The 23369-nt window shown below is 57.2% G+C and overlaps 1 protein-coding gene and 1 long non-coding RNA gene across 20 annotated transcripts in view; one reads left to right on the plus strand and one right to left on the minus strand.

The window, feature by feature from the left end:
* The window catches only part of NRXN2 (neurexin 2), a 110413-nt gene extending 87340 nt beyond the window's left edge, over positions 1–23073 (plus strand). For 9 of the 19 annotated variants that reach the window (XM_086385081.1, XM_086385070.1, XM_086385072.1 and 6 more), the window contains 4 exons: positions 3032–3121; positions 6501–6826; positions 9192–9270; positions 21141–23073. In XM_086385081.1, coding sequence (XP_086241207.1) covers positions 3032–3121; positions 6501–6826; positions 9192–9270; positions 21141–22027 — 1382 coding nt within the window. In that variant the 3' untranslated portion in view covers positions 22028–23073. The remainder of the gene's footprint in view (positions 1–3031; positions 3122–6500; positions 6827–9191; positions 9271–21140) is intronic. The other 10 variants (XM_086385080.1, XM_086385083.1, XM_086385082.1 and 7 more) reach the window with 4 other exon arrangements.
* On the minus strand, positions 18677–20729 carry LOC147341932 (uncharacterized). The gene is made up of 2 exons (XR_015157974.1): positions 19822–20729; positions 18677–19400 (listed from the first exon to the last, which is right to left on the minus strand). It is a non-coding gene; the product is annotated as an uncharacterized LOC147341932 (long non-coding RNA).
* Positions 23074–23369: the final 296 nt, after the last annotated feature.

A 23369-nucleotide genomic window follows, 5' to 3' on the forward strand; every position in this document is an offset into this window, starting at 1 on the left:
AGCCGCTGTCTCACAGATGCAGCCAGCAAGAGAAGAGGTGGCCAGAGCCTGGGGAGGGAGATGACAGGGGGGGAAGTGGAGGTCCTGCAGGAGAACCGCAGACACACCGAGACGCGAGACGCGGAGACACAGGCTGAGTGACATTGCAGAGTCGCGTGCAGGGGGCGACTGAGGAACAGAGAGAGCACCTGCAGGCTCAGCCCCGCTCCTCGGCCAAAGTGATGCCCAGAGAAGCTGCCTGTGCTGGCCGAGGGGGCGGAAGGACACGAGAGGTTCAAGTGTGCAAACCCTCACAGGCCCACTTATTCTGGGATGTAAAGGCTCATGTGGGCTTATGGCTCACCAGCACGTGGGCTTGTACCCACACACTCTCAGGCAGCCCCTGAAGACAGAATCCCAAAGCCTCCTAATAAACACAGAGACTGACACACACGCAGGCCAGCCCCAGGCACACAGACACTGGCAAATATTCATGTGGTCAGACAGACACAGGGGGAAAAGCCCTACAGAGGGATGCCAGCTTACACCAAGGCCTGGGCATGTGTGGGGCAACTCAGGCAAATAAACGTTCCCATTCCAAGTGCCACAGACACGCCGACACCCACAGGCCCGGCTGTGGGCCTCAGACTTCGCTCTTTCTTAGACACACACACCAGGGTGACCTTTGAAGCAGTGAAGACACCAGCCCGCCCTGGACGGGGCTGGACTCAGGGAGCGTGGAGCTTTATGTCAAGCCAGAGCGCCTTCCTTTGGATCTCAGCAGGGCAGATGCAGGATTAGAAAAGTCACACCTGCCCTCTTCTGCTTGGGATCCCTGGCTGGGGTTGGAGAGACTGTGGGGTGCCTCCTTGACTGCCAAGCAGAGTAACCTGAGGGCCTGGTGCCCTATGAGGGCAGATCACCTACGAAAGCGAGTGTCACCCTGAGCGACACCAGCAGGGCAGAGTAGAGTGTGCATGGCCCAGGCTCTCAGGAAACACAGACACGCAGCCCAGGGACCCTGAGTCAGCAGGACCTGGCTTTCCATCCTGCATCTGCTACTAACAAGCTGGGTGACCTTGGACAAGTCATCAAGCGCCTCTGCATCTCAGTTTTGACCTCTGAAAGTTGGGGATAATAGCTGCATCATAGCCATACTGTGAGAGTTCTGTGAGATGGCCTAAGTGCTAGAATGGCATGGCATAGCAGAGGCGCTGTTAAAGTCTTGTTAGAATTGTTGTGTGCGCCAGTGAGGCAGATGTACGTTCTTCCTTCCCTCTCAGGACACACATACGGACAAATACATGACCACACAGACACAACTCTCCAGTAGGAGTAGGTGCCTGGATGCCTCCTGCCCTCCTGCCTCTGCTCCAGCGCTCCCTCTCCCTCCCTTCCCCCGCTTGTCTCCCATCTGGCTGCTACTCTCCTCCTCCAGACTCTTCTGGGCCCCTCCCAGCCCCAGCCCCAGCACTGTGCTGCCTCTGACAGAACACAGGACACTGCTGGTCACTTGCCAGCTGCAGCTCGGTGGGGGCTCCCCCTGGGCAAGGACTGGACCTTTGTCTTTGCATCTCCAGTACCCAGTATTCCTCCAGTACCAGGAATAGAGAAGACACTCAGGAGATGTTTGTTGAGTGACTCAACGAGTGGGTGATCCATTTTTGTCTAAAATACAAGTGACCCAACTCTGTGGATTCAGAGTCTGTGGAATCTTCAGGAGGGCGCGGTCTCACTGCCTTGTAAGCATCCAGGGAGGCCCCATCCCTGCCGGAGTGAACACACCATGGGAGGTTCATGGGAGGTGAACACAGGCAGGCCCAGGCCCAGGTCTCGCTGGGCAGGTAGCATGGTTGTGCAGTGAGACATGAGGAGGAAAACGCCCCCAGAGTGCATGCTACTGAAGATGGCGTCAGGGGTTTCAATGGGTAGAGTGGCCAGGTACCCAAAGGAAATAACTTCCATTTCCACAGCTACAGTTTGGGGTCACCTACAGCCTTGGGGGAGAGCTCACAGGACACACAGACACAGACAGACAGACACACACATCCTCCTTCCTCCCTGTGAGCAGAGAGAACAGCTGTGTATGGATGGGCAGCCAGGATTGAGAGGAGGAAGGCTAGGTTGGGGCTGGGATGGGTCCCCAGGGCTGGAACGGAGGGGGGACCTGAGCAGAGAGGACTCCGAGGGTCTTGGAGTGAAAATGAGAGAGAGGGGTTGAGAGCCAGGTGCCGCCAAGCGGAGGAGGGCCGTGGGCACCTTCAGGGAGCCCAGGGGTGGGCCGGGGTGACAGAGGAGGCGAGATGCAAGGGTTGGGCGGGGCAGTTGGGGGATATCCAGCGGGCGCACTCCACTGTGACCAGGGTGAGAAGCCTGAAAGTGTCTTCAGTGAGCGCGGTGGGGGCTTGGCAGGGGAAGTGCCGGTGGAAAACCAGTGGTGGGGTGTGGTGTGGGATGGGAGGTGAGGGGAAGCTGGGAGTTGATCACAGAAGGTAAAGGGAACCGAAGGGACTTCGAGAAGACTTTTAAATCTCACTGTTAAATGTATGTGCCGGACCACCCCCTAAATGCCGAATAAACCCCCGCTTAACCTGTCCCTCCCACTTCTAAACCGCCCTCTAAACGCAGTAACCAGCTGGGTCGCTAAGGCCTTCCACCCCTAACTTAAACCTGCTAAATGCCCCTCCCCGCCCCTCTACCCCACTCTGGGATGGGGAAGGAAGCGGGCAGACAGATAAACCTGTTTAACCTCTGACCTTTGACCTTCCAGCTGCCTCTTCTTCCATTCCCCTTTCCTTTTCTTCCTTGTCCCCTCTTTTCTTCGGGTGGCTCCTGCCCCCAGGATGGGGCTGGCTCTGCCTGGGAGCCTAGGGAGGGGGACCGGAGGGCAGACGAGGGACCGGCGTTTCTTCTCCCGCCTTGGGTGGACCTGCCCTCTCTCCGTGGGATGTGGCCGCTTACTCTGAGTCTCCTGAGAAATGCATAATTACTTTTCTAACTCCTTTGGACTTCGCCGCCTGAGAAACCTACTGTCTTTCTAAACTTTTCCAAGGAAACTTTGATAACGAGCGCCTGGCGATTGCTAGACAGAGAATCCCCTACCGGCTTGGTCGAGTAGTTGATGAGTGGCTGCTCGACAAAGGTAATTAACCAGAATTAATTAATTAATTAATTAACTTTAAAAACACTATCTTAAAGGTGCAGAGCTCTCTCTTTCCCCATCCGAGCCTTCCCCATCACCCACCCCCTAGTGAGAGGACGATTGTCCGGCCAGGGTGGTCCCTTCCTCTCTGGGGTCAAGGGTCTGTGGCTTCTAGAGGGGTGGTTGGGGCAGGGGTGGGGCTTTTCCTAGAAGTGGGAGAGCTTGGTCTCTTCCTAAACCTGTGATGGGACTAGGGTCATCGAGGAGATGCCGAACCCCTCCAGGAAGGCAGGGTGAAGTGTAGGTGGGGAGGGGGCTGCCCTGTTGGCTCAGAGGTTTAGTCGAGGGCCAGCTGAGGACCACAGCACGCTGGGCAGCAGATGGCTTTGGGAAGTAGAGGGCAGTGGTCCTAGGATCCCAAGGAGGGATAGGAAGACCTCACGGGGCTCATCTGAGGAGAAAAGGGAGGATTGGGGTGCTTCAGATCCCACTGGAAAGATGAAGAGTGTCTGTGCGGCCACTGTCTCTGGAAGGGGCCCACCTGGGTCTAGAAGGTCTCAGACGCAGTGGAGGTTGGGGGGAGACTAGGAGGTGGGGGAGAGGTGGCATCCCAGGAGGATTTCTGTGCCCGCTGAGCTGATGAGGAAGACAGAACAGCTGGCTAAGAGGCGCTGCTGGGTGTGAGGGAGGAGGGAGAAGGCCACTTGTCACCAAGGGAAGTTGGGGCCAAGGGCAAAGCCATCCCATTCCCTTTGGAGAGGGGGCGAGCTCTGTACCTCTAAGGCTAAACTCTAGGGGGGAAGTAGCACTGTTAAACCTCCACCTAACCAGCTGATAACTGTGCTTTTAAATGTCCACTGGGGCCGGCCCCAACTAAAACCCCCAATGTCCCTTCCAGCCCCCACAAGGCCAGCGGGGACTAAACATGCTGATAACCAGATGTGATAAATCCGTAGCAGGACAAAAAGTTAAAGGGACTGTAACAGACATCGCTAAAACCTACAGCCCCCAGCCACACTGGGCTGCTCTCTCCAGCGGGGTGAACTTTAACCCTTTGAGGAGTTCATGGTGGGTGGGGCCCCAGGGGCCTAGTTGGCTCACCTATGTGGCTTCCTCCCCATTACCCACCTCCCTCTCCCGGAATCAGAGAGGCCAAGGGAGCAGCTTGGGCTGAGGCTGGGACAACTTGTGACCCCAAGGGTAGGGAGAGCTGGACAGGCCAGGGAGAGGGCCTGGGGGGCGGGACTTGTGGTCCAGCTGAAGGAAGAACTCCTGCTGGTGGTTTGGAATCCCAGTTCTGCTTTGCGCCTGCAGGGTTGCACCTTCTCTTTAGGCCTCTGGTTCCTCTTCCAGAAAGTGCAGGGTTGGCCATGTTCTCTAGTATTTCCCAGAGCATGGCATGGCCTTGGTCAAGGCATCAGCTCCCTCCTCGGGGAGCAGGGACAGTGATTCCTGCTCAGCCTGCCTCACACGAGGATGAGATGAAATGAGGAGCAGGAAAGTATTGGAGAACTAAAGCTGGGCATTCTTGGAGAGATTCCTTTACCGGGGAACCCGTCAGCACCTAGCATGTGGTAGGTTCTCAATAAATATTTATTGAGTGAATCCATTTTTCCAGTTCCAAAATGTATCCTGTGAAGCATAAGTCCCATGAGATGCTTCACGATAAAGAGATTTGTGGTTAAAAAAAAAGAAGAAAGAGAGAGAGAGATGTGGTAAGATGAGCTTGAGAAATCGGAATCCCGTTTCTTCCTCTTGGAGAGGCGTATGAACATGCATTTTAATAAAGGCTCTGAGAAGTCCTGCGAGAGAGAAACCTCTTGTTTAATTATGAAATGTTTGTTTTCCAAACTCATTTGACCACTGTGAACCTTCTCCCCTTTGTTTTTCTCCTAATTCTCACATGCGGGTGTAAACTGGACACTGATCCTCAAGGCCTCTCCAGGGCCCGTGTCTAGCTGCCAGTCACTAGTTCTCAGCTTCTGTGGGCTCTGGCTGCCCGCTCTGGAAGATGATGGCCCTGCTCCAAGGCTGAGGGAGGTGCTGGGCAGAGGGAGTGCTGGAGGAGGAGAAGAGGCTGAGCAGAGGGCCTGAGCAGACACATCTGTGGCCAATCATTGGCCAGAGGCCAGACAGATGGCTGGGGGCCCCAGAGGTCTGGGTGTTCCGGGGAACCTGTGTTTCCAAGAGTGTGGGTTTCACAAGTTGGACTGTCCTCAGCCCAGGTTTCAGGGCAGGGCTTATAGGCACCTAACTCTAAACCAGATCTTTAACGAGGCACTAACCAGAGGCTAACGAGGGCTAAGCCAGGCCTTAAACCCCCAGCGCCAGCAGCTGAAGGTCCAGGGGAGCAGGGGGCAACCTAGTACTGCCTCTGCCCGCCTCCCCCACAAAATAAGCAACATCAAAACCAAAGTTAAATCTAAACTTAAACATAATAAATATCTTTTCTAAAAACCAAACCAAAGCAACAAACTCAGAGGGTTAAACTGACCCCCAGATCCACTAAAACCAAACAGAACAACCAAAGCCCACCCAGGTGGGAATTCTGAGGTGTAACTGCTGAGTGAGGAGCGAGGTTGGAGCTGGAGTGGTTTTTTTGGCTGTCAGCGAGCGAAGCAAGGTCCCTTTAACATTTTCCATCTCTGTGCTTGCATACCCTGGCGGGGAGGAAGGACTCTGCTCTCCAGGGCGTGACCCCCAGGCTGTGGCTGAGCCTCAGGGGAGGAGGGGAGAGGGGGGCCTGGTCAGAGGTCTGAGGGCCTGGTGGTGGCTGGGAGGACGGAGTGTGGTCCACGTGGCTGCTCCTAGGCTCATGCATGCTGGCCCTCCTCCCACGCACTGTCCACCCAGGCCTCACCTCCATCCCTGCCCTGACACGCACTGACCACGTGGCCTGGCAGTCGCCTCCTCCGTTTCTGCCTTTTTGTCTCCTCTGTCTGCTGCTTCCGAGGGTTCCGTGGCTTGGGGCTGGACACGGGTGTGGGAAGTTGGTGGGGAGCAGAGAGAGAAGATGGGGATCCAACTGAAGGGAAAGAGGGGGGCGATGCCCCCAGAGCAAGAGAGGAGGGGGGATGGGAAGGCCAGAGGCATGAGCATGGCGGGGAGAGGGGGGAGCTGGGCCCCCTTTCCTGGCCCGTGTGTGCCCTGGGGCTCCTTCCCCTCCAGGGTCCCTGCTGCCTGGACTGGGCTAGTGGCTGACAAGGACTTTCCCTTTGGTGTCTGCCCCTTCCTCATTTCTCCATCCCCACCCAACCCCTACTTGCTGGTTTCCACCTCCACCCCTTTCCCCACCTTGGGCACCGCCCCTCCCTTTCTGGTCTCCCCCTACTGCCTGTCCCCTCTCTGTCTGTCACCCCTGCCCCTCCCCACCCCCCAGGCCGCCAGCTGACCATCTTCAACAGCCAGGCTGCCATCAAGATCGGGGGCCGGGATCAGGGCCGCCCCTTCCAGGGCCAGGTGTCTGGCCTCTACTACAATGGGCTCAAGGTGCTGGCGCTGGCCGCCGAGAGCGACCCCAACGTTCGGACCGAGGGCCACCTGCGCCTGGTGGGGGAGGGGCCGTCCGTGCTGCTCAGCGCGGAGACCACGGCCACCACCCTGCTGGCCGACATGGCCACCACCATCATGGAGACCACCACCACCATGGCCACCACCACCACGCGCCGGGGCCGCTCCCCCACGCTGAGGGACAGCACCACCCAGGTGAGGGCCCCTTCAGTGGGTGGATGAGGGATGGGGGTTCAGGTGGGGGTAGGGCTGATGTCTGCCTAGCAACCCCAGCGCCCAGGAAGCTCTGAGGGGACGGTGGTTTAGATGGACCCGGCAAGGTCTCCTTTCTTGAAGCGCTTGTCACCCTGGGAACCAGGGATGTCGTAGATGTAGAGGTGACCACTCTTTCTAGGGGGGCCATTCCCAGAGTTGAGGGGAAGTTGGGTACCCTAGCTAGACCAGGGAAGACCACCCCCAGCCTATGAGAGAGGCGCTGCTATAGGGGGAGAGCAGAGCCGGGAAGGAAGGCTTCCTGAAGGAGGCATTCCAGGCCTCTGCTTGATGCTTCTACCTGGAGAGACGGGTGAAGCCCAAGAGAGACCACATTGGCCTGCGGGATGGAATGACCCCTGCTACCTGCCTAGTATTGAAGGCCATACTCGGTGTTGTGTGGGCATCGAGGGGAAGACAGAGGGAGCCAGGATGGCACCGCTCTGGGCAGGGCACAGAGACGACAGCCCTGGAGGTGTCAGCGGCTCACCTGGTGGTGGCAGCCCTTCTCCAGAAGCTGGTGGAGGCCGGGGCAGCCTCTCCTGATAGCCGGTGTCCTTGTGGTGGGACTGCCGGCCCGCTCCCGTCACAAGCCCTCTCCGTGTGACCTTGAGTAGACACCACTGTGTAGCAGGCCTTAGTGTCCTCCGTGCCTGTGGGTCAGAGCCAGGCAGGTGCAGACAGTCCCCTGGTGCTTTACCTCCCTGCCCCCGGCCTGCCCCACCTGCTATACCCTCCCCGGGTCAGGTTTGAGTTTATCTCCTCTTGCACCTAGGGGAGCACCCGAGGGGGCTGTATCTGAGGATGAGGCTCTGCTGGGACAGGAGAGTCCTGACTTTCCTGGTGGCCAAAGCTGATTGAGCGTATGTGACTCACCAAGGCAGCCCAGGTGCAGCTGAGTTTTCTAGCTGTTGCTGTGGCCTGAGGGTGGCGGCTCGCACCTGGCACACTGGATCTTGCTTAGGGACCTTGCTCCCTGCCCAAGCCACTCCTGTTCCCCATCGCCCATGGCTGCGGGCCTCTGGGCCTGGCGGGACCTCTGTCATCCTGGGTGAGGGAGGGTCTGGGTCAGTCACGGGGACAGATCCTACCTCCACCACCAGCCTGCCTTCCGTTTCTGTAAATGAGGGCTGGGCTCTCTGAGCTCCCATACCCTCATCCCTGTCAGTCTGTGCGGGAGGGACCTGGATCTGGCTGACATCCTTGTCCAGGGAAGAGAGTCAAGCCTGAACCCCTTTCCCTTCTGCCTTTAGAGCCAAGAAAATTGAGGGGACCTGAATGCTGGGCCTTACCCCAGGGAGCTGGGAGCCCTGGGAAAAAGGCGTGGCTCTGGCCAAGTTTGGGCACTGGCCATGCTCAATGCCTGATGGCAAGAAGGGCATCCAGTCTCAGTGTGAGGTGATGGGCAGACCGTCTAGGCAGGAGAGAGGGGTGGGGCTCTAAGGGTCACAGCTGTGTGGTGGAGCCTGCAGGCCGGCGGAGAAGCAGAAGTAGTCTTCCAGTCCCCACCTTGTCCTTTGGTGAGGGCTGCAGAGTCCTGAGATCAGGGGGTGGGGAAGAAGCGGGATGTGACCAGTTCACCCCTTACCCAGCCCAGACTCCTCCCATCCTTGGCCTTCGGCCTGGCCTTCTGCCTCCACCCGAAGTCTTTAATTTCCTTCCTGCTTGGAGTCTGGGTTTCCCTCCTTGGGTTTCTTCCCTGTCACCCCCTGTGTGTCCCCCCTCCCCTTACACTCACTCATCTTGGGGATTCTCTTTCTTTGCAATCAGGAGGAGAGAAAATGCTGACAAAGTCGACTCCTGTTGTCATGGCAACCACAGCCCTAATTATTGTGTGCAGCCTGGTTCCCGGGCTCCAGGAAGGGGGTTGAAAGAGAGATGAGAATGGTGGGGTGGTGAGGCTGGAACTGAGAAACCCCCCAGGCCCTGCTCTGCCCATGCCGGCCTCCAGAGGCCCCCGTGCCTCACCTCCCTGCTGCCCCTGGAGCCCCTTGCTCTGGTCTGGCAGCCACAGGTCTGGCTTGAGTCCCCCCAGCTTCCCAGAAATAAAAGGCACAACATGTGCTGTTTCATTGATCCCCAGGAGCACGGGAGCTGCTGCAGGACAGGGCTGTTCAGTCTCACTTTGCATGGGGAGGTGAAGGCCCCTGGGTCACCCAGCAAACTATGAGAGAGCTGGGGTGTAGACCAGGTGTCTCTGCCCAGGGCCCACCCCCAATCCTGTCCCACAACTCAGGAGGTGGCTGTGGGGCCTGCTGACCTGCCCTGGAATCCTCCTCTTTCCCCCCACCCTCCTCTCGCCCCCCAGAACACAGATGACCTCCTGGTGGCCTCGGCTGAGTGCCCGAGTGATGACGAGGACCTGGAGGAGTGTGAACCCAGTACTGGTGAGTGCCTTTCCCCCCTCCCCTGCCCCGGGCCCACTGTGACGCTGAGGGGAGGGGGGCGACTGTCCTGCCCCCAGCCCAAGCCCCCCAGAGGCCTTTGCCAGGCCTTAACTTTTCCTGATAGCTTCCTCTCCCTGCCACTGCCACCAGGCCCCATGGGTACTCCCTGGTGAGGCAGTTTTTGGCCTTTTGGTGCCCCAGCCCTCAGAGGTAGTGTAGTGAGGTCCTTAGCTTGGGGTCTTAAGATTGAAGGCCAAGGGATGCCAAGAGGGAAAGAGGGAGAATTTACCCTAGAAAGAAGAGTAACTTCAGGTCCCATGAGTCCTTGTGGGGTGTTGGGGGATGGAGTATGGGGATGGGGAATGCAGGCCTAGGAACTACAATTCCCATCAGCTCTTGGGTTCAGAACTGCAATTCCCATCAGTCCTTGAGGTCTAGGGTTCTCTTGGTCACTAAAAGAGGAGGTCTCTGCTGGCTCCTGCACCCTCCTCACTCCCAGTCTCAGGGAGGTGGCCAGACAATCCCGGGGCTCCCTGGCCAAGCTGGGGCAGTTAGGTGGGAGGTGCCCCAGCCAGGCATTAGGTCCCCAGGGAGATTGGGCCTGGGGAGCTGCTCTGGGAGGAGAGCAGAGCTGGGAGGGAAGGCTTCCTGGAGGAGGCATTCCAGGCCTCTGCTTTATGCTTCTAGCTGGAGAGAAGGGTGCAGCCCCACAGAGAGACACCAGATTGGCAAAGCAGGGGTGGGCTTGGGTGCCAGCTGAGAAGTGTGGGGTGTGGAGCAGCACAGTGGGTGCACGTGTGCAGGTGGGTGGCAGCTGGGAGGAGCTGAGGCCGGCAGCGGGAATGGAAGGAGACTGAATGTGGCCACGTTTCCCCTGGGAGCACGTGGGCCTTGGTGGTGGCCTGGTTGAGCCCCCGGGGGCTTCATCTCTTGCTTGGGTTTTGCAGAGACTTCTCCCCATTACTTTGCAATGCTTGATGGCTGGGCTGTTGGTACTGGAAGCTGGAGGTTGGGGCAGGTGCCTGCAGGGTTGGGGTCGGGGGGAGGGGGTGAAAGGGTCAGCTGAGGTGGGCAGTGTGACCTGGGCAGAGCCTGTGAATCTGGCCTGGGGGAGAGCCTGGGGGGTCTGCCAGCCACAGGAGAGCCACTCAAGCTGAGGGTGGGCTGCAGCAGGCATGGAAGAAGACTGAATGTGGCCATTCAATGGAAGGAGTGGGGGCAGAGCCAGAAGACCCTGGAGCCTTGGGGCAGAGACCAAGGGTGAGGGATTTCTGGGGCGCAGCCCACCAGGCCCAGAGGCTAATGCCTGACCGCCCTGTGTCCCTCAGTAGGCTAGAGTGAGGGGTTTGTTCTGGCAGTCTTGGGCCCTGAGGGACTTCGGGAAGCCTCTGGTTACTGGCCTTCACACCCATAGCCAGAACAGTGCTTTCTGGACAGATGCCCTCCACTATGGGAAGCTCTGCTTTGGGGGGCTCCCCCGTCTCTCTAGTGATCTTGGCTCAGGGATGCACCCTCACACCCACTGTTGCTTTGGGAAGCTGTGGGACTCTGGCACCTTTGACATAGCACCCTCCTCGCACCCCACTTTTCCCCAGACTAGTCACTGAAGGGGTTTCCTGTAGGTGGACACAGAACTTCCCACTCAGGCCTGCAGGAGGGGCTGTGCTGCAGGGTCCCATGGGAGCCCTGGGATGGGACTCTGGGGAAAAGGCTGTGTGGTCACGAGAAAAAGGCACTGCTTGGCCCCACCACACGTTTGCACACTTGGGGATGTGAACTGCCGGGGCGAGTGGAGAAGTCTCTGCTTTCCCTGGGCCCTGCAGATGGCCATCCTACAGCAACAGACAGGGCCATCCCGGGGCCATGCACTGTCCACTGAGGCTCGGGCCTCCCAACCCCACCCAGGATCACGTCAGGGGCCTGGCTGTGACGCTGAGCGTGTGTGCAGGTGGCTGGGCGCTTTTAGGCTGTGTTGGGACCAGGGATTGAGGCAGAGCTGAGTGGGCAGGTTAGTTGCCTTCCCTGCATCAAAGGGTCAAGTCTGTGAGGGGACTATGGAGGGCGGAGGAGGAATGGAGGCTGGGGGATGAGGAGAGTCTGGTGGGCCAGCCTTTAAAAATAAGAGGGCCAGTGGGCAGAGGGCATGCTGAGCATCCAGAGAAAACCCACGGAACCCATCTTGAGATGTGCATCGCATGTGTTTGCACCTCCACATTCACGCTGCTCTGAAATGTTTAAATTGGATTTTCATCTCGATGGGAGGCCAGACAAGGGCCAAGATGACTCTGGGGTCTCTAGACCATGACACCTCCCACCTGGAGGGGGAGGGGCTCGGGCCAGAACCCCTCTTGTGCCCCCAGTGTGGAGGCTTTTTCTTCAGCAGACACCAGGCCTCCTTGGTCTCCAAGGTCAGTGTCAGAGATGGAAGCAGCCTGGCTAGAGACAGCAGCTACTCAGGGGCTGGCCCCAGGCTCTTTGCACCTCTCTCACCTGCCGGATCCTCCTCCCTGGGCTCCAGGTGTGAAGCCTCAGGTCATCTCTGATATGTTCCTCACCTTCCATCGACTTGGGCCCCTCCACAGAGCCCAGACCCCATTCTCCCTCCCCAGGCACCCCAGCTTGGAGAACCCATCATCTGACAGTCACTTTAGTGAGGGTGCCGCCTAGCCAAAGAAGGGCGTTGTGTTGATGGATGCAGTGTTCTGATTCTTTCTAGGGGGAGTGCCTTTAGGAAACCATGTCCTGCATAGCAGGCACTGTGACCCAACACGCCCCGCTGTCTTAGCCGGCCTGACCCACACCCTGTGTTATGGGCCTGGCCTGTAGGGATCTCGCCCCTGAGACACACAGAAGCGCATGCACAGGCTCAGACCCACAGAGGGACCCAGCTACATGCACACATGTGTCTGACCAGAGGCACGCCCACATCCTGGCACACACATTTATAGACCTACTGGCAAGCTCATTCATGTCCACTTCCACAGGTCCACATATGTTCAAGCCTAAAGGGCACATGCCATTTGTGCCCAGGCTAAAAGAGGCATGCATGTGCTTAGATCTAAACGGACGTGCTTGTATTCAGAGCGCCAGAAGTCTGGCACACACAGACAACCCCCCACAGATGTACACAGTTTCACAGAAGCACACACATGTGTTCAGAGCCCCAGTCCTGTATGTGTGTGCTTAGGGCTCCACACCTAGATGCGGGTTCATAGGTGTCTGCCTGCTCAGACCCACAGCTTTCACACTCACACATGAGCCCAACTGCACGAGGGTGCCATGCAGCATGTCTTTAACCCACAAAGGCAGCCGTGGGTGCTCAGAGCTGCACATCCATGCACTCACAGCCCCACTGAAGTGTGCATGTGCATAGCTATTGAGGGGTAGACCAGATGTTCAGAATCACATGCACGTGCTCAGAAGCTTGCATATTTTAGGCATTCATGAGACATATGCCCGTGTGCTCAGACCCTTAAGGCCCATGCGTATACGAATCTGAGACTCTCAGAATTCCACATCCACACTCAGCTCGTAGAGGCACACACACGTATACAAATCCACCTGTGTCACAGACATGTTCACTCATGTGCTCAGGTCACAGAATCCTCTGTGTGAGCTCTGACTTGCAGATGTTCACAGATGTGTATGTGCGTGTTCTGAGTAGGCACACACACCACGTGAGCAAACTTTCTGAGGTGCAGGCGCACGTGTGCACACACAGGCATGTGAATTCAGGGATGTCCATGTCTACCCCAGGCTCACAGAGGTGCACGAGTGTCACAGCTCCACACACGCAAACACTCAGGCTCAGCCTGTCACTTGCACATCTGTTCACGATCACTAAGATGCACACATCCTCAAAGGCATGTCCTCGTGTACCACGTGTGTGCTCATTTGAGACCCCTGAACGTGTGTGTGTGCACATCCTCAGGCAAGCTGTGTGTGCACAGACCCAGGGGTTCACGCACAGACACACGTTTCTCCAGCCCCACAGACCTGCACCCCTCCCCCACCACCTGGGAGAGGAGCTCCTCAAGGCCCATCTCAGCTCATTCTCACCTGCGGGCCCTTGAGCTCGGACACACACATGTGCTCAGAGCCCTCAAGGCATGTGTATGCGTACTCAGTCCCACAGTGGTGTACACACACGTGCACACACAGAGTCAGGTCAACACTGACCCACGTGGGCGCTCACAGCTGCTCATACACTCACTCATACACTCAGAGATACACACGCAGCTACACACAGAAGGACACCTACATATCCGTGGACCCTCTGGCCAGTCACACATCTTCAGACGCAGTACAATGCCTGGCTTCCTGTTCACCGTGTGAGCACACAGACCACAGGGACCCACACATACATGTGTACTCGGCTTCACATAAACCCCCACGTTCAGACCCAGAGAAGCCGCCTCATGCACGTAGCCCACATATGTGCATCCCTTCCAAGGCTCTGCTCCTGTGCATGTGCACACGGGGCCTCAGAGGCGTACACATGCTCAGTTCCACAGGCATTTGACCCATTTGCTCAGACCCACACATCTAGCTCAGAATCAGAGGCACAGATGTGTTCAGATTCTAGCCTGTCTTAAGATAACGCTAGTTGTTACAACAAACAAGCTCTCAACACCAGGGTTTAACACACAGAAATTGACTTCTCCTTCACGTAAACACTGTTCCTGATGGGTGAGCAGCTGTTTTCCAAGCGCTGATTCAGAGTCAGTCTCGGTCCACCTTGAAGTTGCACCGTGACTTCCCTAGTTGTGGTGGAAGGGGATGAATGGGGAGGGGCACAAGGGGAGGGTTTATGGGCCAGGCCTGGGAGGGAGAGGGGCGTGTGGGTCCTGCTGATGCTGCCCACCAGAGCACCGTCCCCGTGGCACAGCCTAGCTTCCAGGAAGGCTGGGAGGCATGGCCCTGCTGTGCTCACAGGAGGAAGCAAAAACAGATTTGGTGACCAGCTAGCCATTTATCTGCCACAGTCTGGGCTTTGGGTCACAAATGATGCATTCCACTCTCTCCCGCCCACTGAACACACCCACCCACCCCCAAGGGGGACACCCAAAGCCCCCCTCCCTGCAACTTGATTAGAACAGTCTTCTCAGAGGGGAGTATGTCTGCAAGATGGACCCTCTCCATAGGGTTCAGACTTAGCTCCTGGGTACCCATATGTGGTCTGGATACCCATTAACTAAAAGGATAATTGATCTCATTGACCACACACCCATAACACCAGAGACAACCACCACCATAAAACCCTGCATCCAAAGGAAAGGATGGAGGGCACACAGCAGCTTGTAGCTCCTAGTATTGGGAGATCCAGCCAGCAGGCAGCTCGAGGCTCTGCCCTCAGGGGTGGGGATGTTACCCCTGATACCATGTTCTGCTGTCTGGAGAAACTTTCCTCTCCTTTGTCTGGAGCCCTGGTGCTGCCCTCTGGCAGGTCCCTCCCAGTCCTTTATCCTTCATGGCCATCTCTGGGTGGGTGTTGCGAAAGCATCCTCCTTGGAGGCCCCACAGCCTTGACAGTCCACTTCCTGTGCATATTTGGGGGCCCAAAGGTGGTTTTGAGGCTCAGTCAACGGACCCACACTCAGACTTCTCTCCTAGGCATCATTCTCAAGCCTGTTTATCTCCTTGTTTCTCTGTCTTCTCTCTTAATTTAGCGGTGACTATCTTGAGGGCATTGGGAACAATTGGTGGGGAACCGCATCCTTAGTCTGATCCTAGAAGCCAGGCTGAACCCTGTTATTCAAGCGGAAGTGTCACTGGGCCACTGTCCCTGAAAGCCGTCTCCATTCTTCTCTCTTAAGATTTGGGGTTGGGGGGCAGCGGCTCTTCTGGCATTTGCAGGCCTCATATTCTGGGCTCTCTCTGGTCCCTTCATCTCTGTTGCGAACCCACCAGTTCTTGTCTAACGATGTCTCTTTTTTGTAACATGTTACTGAATGCAGGAGGTGAAAGCCGGCCCTGCCATCCTGACTTTCTGAGCACTTTTCCTTAGTGCCTCAGGCTCAGCAGGCACAGGCGTGTCCTAATCCAAGATGCCAGCTGTCCTGCGGCTGCGTTATGTGGTCCTGCATCTTTCCAGCCTCCAAATCCATCTCCTTGGATTGTTACCTGAGGGCCACAGGTTTTTGTTAATGTGACACCCACTTGGGGCTGTGTCTGTACTAGTGAAGGTAATGTGTGTTTCTGTAACATATAATCCCTGAATCTGAGTGGGTCCTTTAAGGGAAGTTTCTCACTCAGGGGAAGCCCTACCTGGGTGACTAGCAGGAGTGTTCGGGGAACCCAGGGTCCTCCAACCTGTGGCTCCTCCATTTCAACACGAGGTTGGCAAGGTCACTGGAAGGAGAAAGAGTGCAAAGACTCGCATCCTGGAGTGTTTATGGGCCAGTACTAGCACTGCCCACTGTTCCCTCCTATGGCCACACCTACTTGCAAGGGATGCTGGGAAATGTAGTCTCAGTGCCCGAGGAAAGGAGGTGGTCACAGAGGCACACCGCATGTGCTCAGACCCTTGGTGGTAGGCTCGCATCTCCTCAGGAACAGATTCATGCATTCACACGGGCACACATGAGCTCAGACCACCACGTACAAACCGCGTACAAACCACGTACAGAGCACAGACTCACTCACATGCTCAAACGTCCGCTAAGACTCGCTGTCATGTGGGCTCATGTGCCCAGATCCATCAAGGTTCATGTTTGCACGCACATGCACACACATGCTTAGAGACACGTGCCCAGGTGCACAGAAACAGACCCCTCAAAGGGGTGGGTGCACGTGTGTGCACACAGAATGCGCCTCACCGTCTCAGACCTTGACTCCACCTTGGCCCTTGTTTGCCCTTGCTGTGCGGGGATTTCGGATGGGGAGGGGTGGCACCCTTCAGGCCACTGCACACAGTTGCACAGATTGTTCTCTGCTGGAACAGGTGAGTAAGGGCTGAAATCTCGCCAGTGCTCTGCTTGCCAAGCCGTGTGTCCTGAACCCTGGAGCGGGGCTGTGTCCACCAGCAAGACAGGATGGCTTTTTCCAATTTTGCACAAAGATACAATCTGCCAAACCATGCGCCTGCAGGGCTGTGGCCACACTGAAGGCTGCTGTTTTTCTAATCCCCATTAAATGCTGGACTAGTGGCCTTCTTAAAGTCACAGCCTGGACAGGGCACCCAGGGTTGGCGGATGAGGCCTCAGGCAACCGATTGTTTCGTCTCTCTCAGCCTCAGTTCTAGATGCTTCTTTGGGGGTAGGCAGATCTTGCTTGGGTGGGAATGGAGTTCTTGGCTAGATTTCCAGTCAAGGGCCTTCTGTGCCCTAAAAGCAGAAAGGGTCTGGCTTGCCAGGCCAGCAGCCCCCAGAGCCAGGGTTTGCTGGGCGGGGAGGGTGCTTGGGAGTGGCTTGTGATCTCCTTGGCCAGAATGGAATTCCCTTTAGTAAGGGGACTGCCATGCACTGAAATTCAGTTGAGGAGCAGAGGGTGAGTGGTATCTATGATAAATGCTCCTGTGAATATTCCCCCAATGCTGCATTTGCCTGAAATGGAAGACAGGAGAAAGGCTGTCTAGGGCCCTTATCAGACCCCCAGGGGCACCCCATCCCAGTGTGCACCCTTGGAGTAGAACTGGACCCAGGATTCCAGGCACCATGAGTCTTCCTGAGTCCGCACCCCAGATGCCCAGTGGGAACGGCGACCTGGGGAGCCCCCAGCTGGACTTCTGCAGTGAGGAGTCTCTGAAGGTTTCTCCCCTCCTCCAGGCCCCACTAACTCCTCACTGGGGCAAGCTTGCCTGACCCTTTCTGGACTGATGAATGACCTCAGAAAAACGCGGTACCATATTTTGAGTGTGACTTGACCGCCACAGAACCCAGGCTGGCTTAAGTGGGTGCTGGAGAAGGAAGGCAGTGTGGGGTTGCAATATTGTGTTGTCTTATGGAGAGGGTAGGGGTTGTGGGACCCAGGGGGGACATGGTGTGGGGGATGGAGGCTTGTGTTCAGGGCCGTGAGAAGGGGGCGTCAAGGGGCAGGTGTGGCAGTGCGGGGGCTGTGGGTGAGGGCAGGGCACCCTCAGGAGATGCCCTCAAGGCCTTGGACCCAGGGGAAAGCCCCAGAGGAGCTGAGGATGCAGGACCACACCCCGGAGATGGAGGCAAGAAGTGGCTGGGGTTGAAGGGCAGGGGCAAGAGGTCAATGTGACCAGGCCTGGGAGGGGTTGGAGGCAGGGATCAGGGAAGTGGGGTGCTTCACAGGGGGATCCTGGGAGCCTGTGTGCCCCGAGGACTTAACCAGTGAATTACAGCAAATGGTTGTGGGGTGGGGGACTCAGGATGGGCAGGACTTGTCTGTGATCCAAGGCCTGAGGCCCCTGAATACCCTCATCTAGTGGGGTGGGGGTGAGCAAGAGGGTAGACAGCTAGATCTGTGCCCTAATTGGCCTAATAAGCCCCCTCTGGGCTGTGATGTGTCTCCAGCATGGGTCTCCTGGTCCCATGTCGTGGGCCTGGCATTCTGCTGGAGCCCCAGCTATAGGTAGCTTGTCAAGGAGAAGCCTGTCTAGGACGAGCCTTGATCTTAAAGTCTTCAAGAACAACTGGTGGCCCAGTCTCAGACAGAAGGTAGAGGAGACTGTGGGTGAGAGCTGGGCCCATGGAGCAGCTCCTGCCAGGCTGAACTCTCAGAAGTGCCTGCTGCCTGGGGGCGCTGTGGAGGAAAGATATTCAGAAGCCAGCTGCTCGGGCCCATGAGAGGGGCTCCCAGCCCTTTGGCTCAGATACCTAGCTTGGCCTGGCTCAGAGGAAACGTCTGATGAAATTTCCTCCCTTCCCTGGTCGAAACACAGCGAGCCCCTGCTCTCTGCCAGGCCCAGTGCTGGATACTCGGGAGAGACAGATGGGCCTTGGGCCTTCCTGGCAGGGAGTCCAGACGTGTGCCTCCAGGACAGAATAGGGACATGGTGTCAGAGGCATCCAGGGCAGAGAGGAGCATCTGGAGGTCTGCCTGGAAGAGGAGGTCCTTGGTTGGATTCAAGTATGAGTGAGATATCAGGGAAGGTGCTCTGAACAGAAGGCAAAAGGTCAGGATGAGGGCAAGTGGTGTGGGCCCGCAGTGAGTACCCCAGATGTGTTCAGGGTTCATGCAGGGAAGGGAGCCTTGTCATAATTGGGCCCAGATGTCACCATTTGATGGGCTACCAGCCTCCTCCTCAGACCTAACAGCTGAGTTTGCCCCTGACCCAGGGACCAGGTTGCTGGGCTATCCTTGGTGGGTGTAGGGTTCAGGTAGGGATGGGGGACCAACTGTGTTCATCCCTAGGCTGGGAGCCAGGCCTTGGCCTCACTCTGGGCCTGGAGCCCAGTACCCTAGTGTTATAAAGCCCAGAAAATGAAAGAAACTTACCCACAGTCACATAGGAATTCATGATAGAACAGGTCTTGGCCTCCCAGGTTAAAATCGAAGCCAAGAGGTAAGCAGCCTAGCAGATTCCTGCAGGCATGGGGAGGACGAGTCAGGCCTTCTGGGGCTCCTTGTGAGACATGACCCTTCCCTGGCCTCCAAGAGCCACAGAAGAGACAGAAGAGTCCATTCAAGTAGCCTGACACTGACGCTTGGAAGTCCTGCCCACTCCAGGCCTCAGCATTCTCTTCCATGACAAGCTGGTATTGGACAGTCCCAGCCCCACAGAACATGCTTCTCTGTTCTTGGCCCAGTTTTCCAGGGTGGCTGAGCCTGTGGAAGGCCAGGTGCTCAGAGGCTTTACAATCTGGGGTGCAGGTGAGCTCCTGCCCAGGGGAAGGTTAGATCCTGGTGGGGAGAGCAGTCTGAGGAGCTTGGCGAGGCTGTGAGTTCAATAGCAAGATCTTGGCTGAGCTGGCTACTGCGACCAAGGATGGCTCTGCCAGATTGCTGGAGCTTGTGATCCAGAGGATCAACAGAGGTGTTTGAACAGCAGGGTAGAGACCAGAGCACTTTGGGTAGGGGGAGGAGGAGAAGAGGTGCCAAGACGTGGTGGTGGCACATGGCTGACCTGGCTGCATGGGACAGAGGGATCTGCCAATGGAGTCCTGAGAAGCTTCCCTTAGTCGGGGTGGGAGGCTTGTGGTGTGATCTGTATAGATCAAATGCTGCAGAGAGATCAGAGATAAGCACTCAGATAGGGGGCATGGCTTGAGCTGAGCTGGAAGGAGTACTAGAAGAGAAACCTACCACCCCCACCAGACCCAGAGCTGCCTCTCCAAGAGGAGGGAGTGCTTCCACCAGCCCCCTAGACGGGGCTCAGCTCCCTTGGGCCCCAGACCAGTGGGTTGCAGTGTTTTGGTTTGCGAGGGGTTTTCCAGGGGGCTGATGGGTGTTGTAGTTGTTGACCCAGGGGCTGATGGGAATTGTGGTCCACACCCCTGTAAGGGCTAATGAGATTTGTAGTTCTCACTCTTCAGGGCTGATGGGAATTGCAGTTTCTACCCAGGGGACCCCAGCTATCAGACCTAGGCTCCCAACCCCGAGGCCCTCCCCCGTAGTTCTCCTGGGCCCTATATTAGTGAGTACCTCCTTCCCAGATGGCTGTGTATGTATTTTCTTTTCTTTTTTTGCTTTCTTCTTCTTTCCGTTGTTTTATTATTGTTTTAACAATAATAAGAAGGCCAGAGGCAGTCAAGCCCTGGCCAGGTCCTGGCGGCCCATGGGGGTTCTGGGGAGGGGGAGGGGGGAAGTCAGTGGGGGTCAGAGGTGGAGGGTGAAGAAAGAGAAAGTTGGGGATTTAGGTTAGCTCGAGAATCATGTGTTCCTGCCCAGTTCCTTCACTCACTCCCGTCTCTCCTCACCTCCCTAACTCCACATGGCTTTTCACTACCACTCCCAAGTCCTGTGGATAGGACCTCCTCCGGTGTGTCTGTGACTCCCTGCCACTCCTCATCCCGTCCCACGTTCAATTTCTCCTCTCCCTGTGGCCAACTTGCAATTAGCTCTCAAAGCCCCTTCCCACGACCATCCCCTCCCAAGTCCTCTAACCTCTGAGGCTATTCCTACACCTCTGCCTGTCTTGTACCTCCTCCCAAGCCCCCTTCCCTCTGCTCCCTCCCTCCCTCCGACGCTGTGGACACCGAGTTATGGTAACATTCCTCAATGCCAGCCTTCACTGTGCACATTTCAGTTTTGTGTTTAATGAGGGGGAGAGGGCACAAGTGAGGGAGGAGAGTACTCTGGAGGAAGCTAGTTGTTCAGGGAGAGAAGAGTGAGGGAGGGAGATACCAAACAGATAGACAGGAAACGTTGTACGGAAAAGTTGTTTTTTCTTATTTTTTCCGGGAGAACCCGCTTACACAGCTCTGTTTGTAATTTTTTTCTTCATGCTAAAATCACACGGCCTATTTGTTGATGTAAGTTGCCTGAATTCCGTGGTATGCTATCTTCTTTTTTAAAAACAAAAGCAAAAAAAAAAAAAAAGCAAAAAAAGAGAAAAATCTAGAAAAAGCCCTAAAAGATATTGTTGTTAGGTTTGTTTAAATGCTGCTCTTGTATCTGTTTTTAAAACCTTAAACCAGTAGAGTTTTTTTTTGTTGTTTTTTTCCATTTCTTTTCTATTTCCTTTCCTTTCTGTTCCTTTTGGTTTCTTAAGACAAACAAAAAACCAAAACCCAGAGAGCCACAGAGCCCGTGCGTGGGGTGCCCAGAGCATCCGAGCCGCTGCCCGCTTAAAGCGCAGGGCTCCGGCCGGCTGGCGGTCGGGCCCAGCCCGCTCTAGTCTCCGCCAAAGCCAATTGGAACCGATTTGGGTGTGTGAGGCTGTTATTTCTCTCTCTGTGCCGGCCGCCTGCGCCCCGGCCCTCGCTGACGCCCTGTCTTTTCTCTTCTCTCTCTTGTTCTAGGAGGAGAGTTAATATTGCCCATAATCACGGAGGACTCCTTAGACCCCCCTCCCGTGGCCACTCGATCCCCCTTCGTGCCCCCACCCCCCACCTTCTACCCCTTCCTCACCGGCGTGGGTGCCACCCAAGACACCCTGCCCCCGCCCGCGGCCCGCCGCCCGCCCGCCGGGGGCCCCTGCCAGGCCGAGCAGGACGACAGCGACTGCGAGGAACCTATCGAGGCCTCGGGCTTTGCCTCCGGGGAGGTCTTTGACTCCAGCCTCCCCCCCACGGACGACGAGGACTTTTACACCACCTTTCCCCTGGTCACGGACCGCACTACCCTCCTGTCCCCGCGCAAGCCCGCTCCCCGGCCCAACCTCAGGACAGATGGGGCGACGGGCGCTCCTGGGGTGCTGCTCGCCCCCTCCGCCCCGGCTCCCAACCTGCCAGCGGGCAAAATGAACCACCGAGACCCGCTGCAGCCCCTGCTGGAAAACCCACCCCTGGGGCCCGGGGCCCCCACGTCCTTCGAGCCGCGGAGGCCCCCTCCCCTGCGCCCCGGCGTGACCTCCGCTCCCGGCTTCCCCCATCTGCCCACAGCCAACCCCACCGGGCCTGGGGAGCGGGGCCCACCGGGCGCGGTGGAGGTGATCCGGGAGTCCAGCAGCACCACGGGCATGGTGGTGGGCATCGTGGCGGCCGCGGCGCTCTGCATCCTCATCCTCCTCTATGCCATGTACAAGTACCGCAACCGCGACGAGGGCTCCTACCAGGTGGACCAGAGCCGGAACTACATCAGTAACTCGGCCCAGAGCAACGGGGCGGTGGTGAAAGAGAAGGCCCCGGCCGCCCCCAAGACGCCCAGCAAGGCCAAGAAGAACAAAGACAAGGAGTATTACGTCTGAGCCCCCGGCACCGCGCCCCACTGCCAGCTGCCCCTCCCGGGAGAGCCCGGGAGGAGGGTGCGGCCCTCTCCCTGCCGGGGCCCTGGGGACCCACTCCCTGGCTGCCTCAGACTTCTCTCACGAAGAGGAAACGCAAAAAAAGAAAAAGGAAAGGAAAACCCCGTGCTCGTCCCCTTCCTCCTGCCGGCTGTCCGGCGCGGAGTTATCGTCCGTCCTGGGGCTGTCTGTCCCTCTCAGCTCTGCGCCCGCCGGACAGGGCACGTGCTCACAGCCCTGGGTTGATTTATTTTTTTAAGGGGGGTAGTTTTATTTTGGTGGGGTTGGGCGGGAAGGAAGGCTGGGGGTTTTGTACAGTGTCCGCTACTCGTCCTGTTCATTTCCCTCCATTTTTCTTCTTGCTCCCTCTGTTCCTCCTGCCTTCCTTCTCTCCCCGAGCCCTTCAGTCCCCACCCCAGGCTTGCTGTGTCTCTCAGTCCCCACCCTCCTTCCCCACTTCTCCTTTGTGTGTGTCAGGTTTCTCCCTTCCTTTCCTCCCTTTGGGTTTCCAGAGTCGGTGGGAGAAGGGCGGGAGGGTGGGCGGAGCGGCCCATAGAGGGGCGGGGCGGGGCCGGGGCCTGGGTGGCCTCTAGATTCCCTGGCTCCGCCCACCAGGAGGAGGGGCCTGCCTGGTGCCCCGCCCCGGGAAGGGGCTCGGGCCTGGGAAGACTTGCTCTGTTGTGTGCCGCCGGGCGACGTGCATTGATGGGGAAGCTGCTGGAGGAGCAGGGTGGGGGGCGGGTGGGAGGGGAAAGGCAAATGCAGATATATATTGAAGACAAATAATCTAGATATCGCGAGCAGCAGCCTGTGGCACCCGTTGGGCGCGGGCAGCAGGGAAGAGGGGGAGCCAGGCATAGCCCGCGGACTGCTGGGGTCACTTCTCTGCCCACAGGCTCCCTGCTCCCCCAGTTTTTTTTCTCTCTTTGTTAACAAATGTGTCTGAGTCTTGGAAAACACCCCAACCCCGGAAATGTGTGGGAAAAGAAAACAAAACTTTCCAAATCCAACGGTCCTGTGCAGTTTGTTCGGGTTGGGTGCTGTTGGGACACTGGTCTCAGCTCTGGGCTGGGATCTGGGCCCAGACTGGAGCCCATGAGAGCTGGTAAGTAGCGCCCAAAGGTTTGAGTTGAGCATGACTTTGAGCTCCTTGAGGCGGCTTGTCTTTGTCTCACCCTCACGTCCCAACAGGTTGGGGACAGAGGCAGGGGACAGCCCCCAGCCCTGAAAGCGATGACTGGTCTCTGGCCCCACTGGCCACGGACCTTAGTTTCTCTCAGTGCCTGTGTGTGTGCTTAGTCGTGTC

The sequence above is a fragment of the Bos grunniens genome, chromosome 29 (assembly GCF_055505025.1).
Source record: "Bos grunniens cultivar Pamir isolate PY7600 chromosome 29, Bosgru_T2T1.0, whole genome shotgun sequence".
NCBI lineage: Eukaryota > Metazoa > Chordata > Mammalia > Artiodactyla > Bovidae > Bos > Bos grunniens.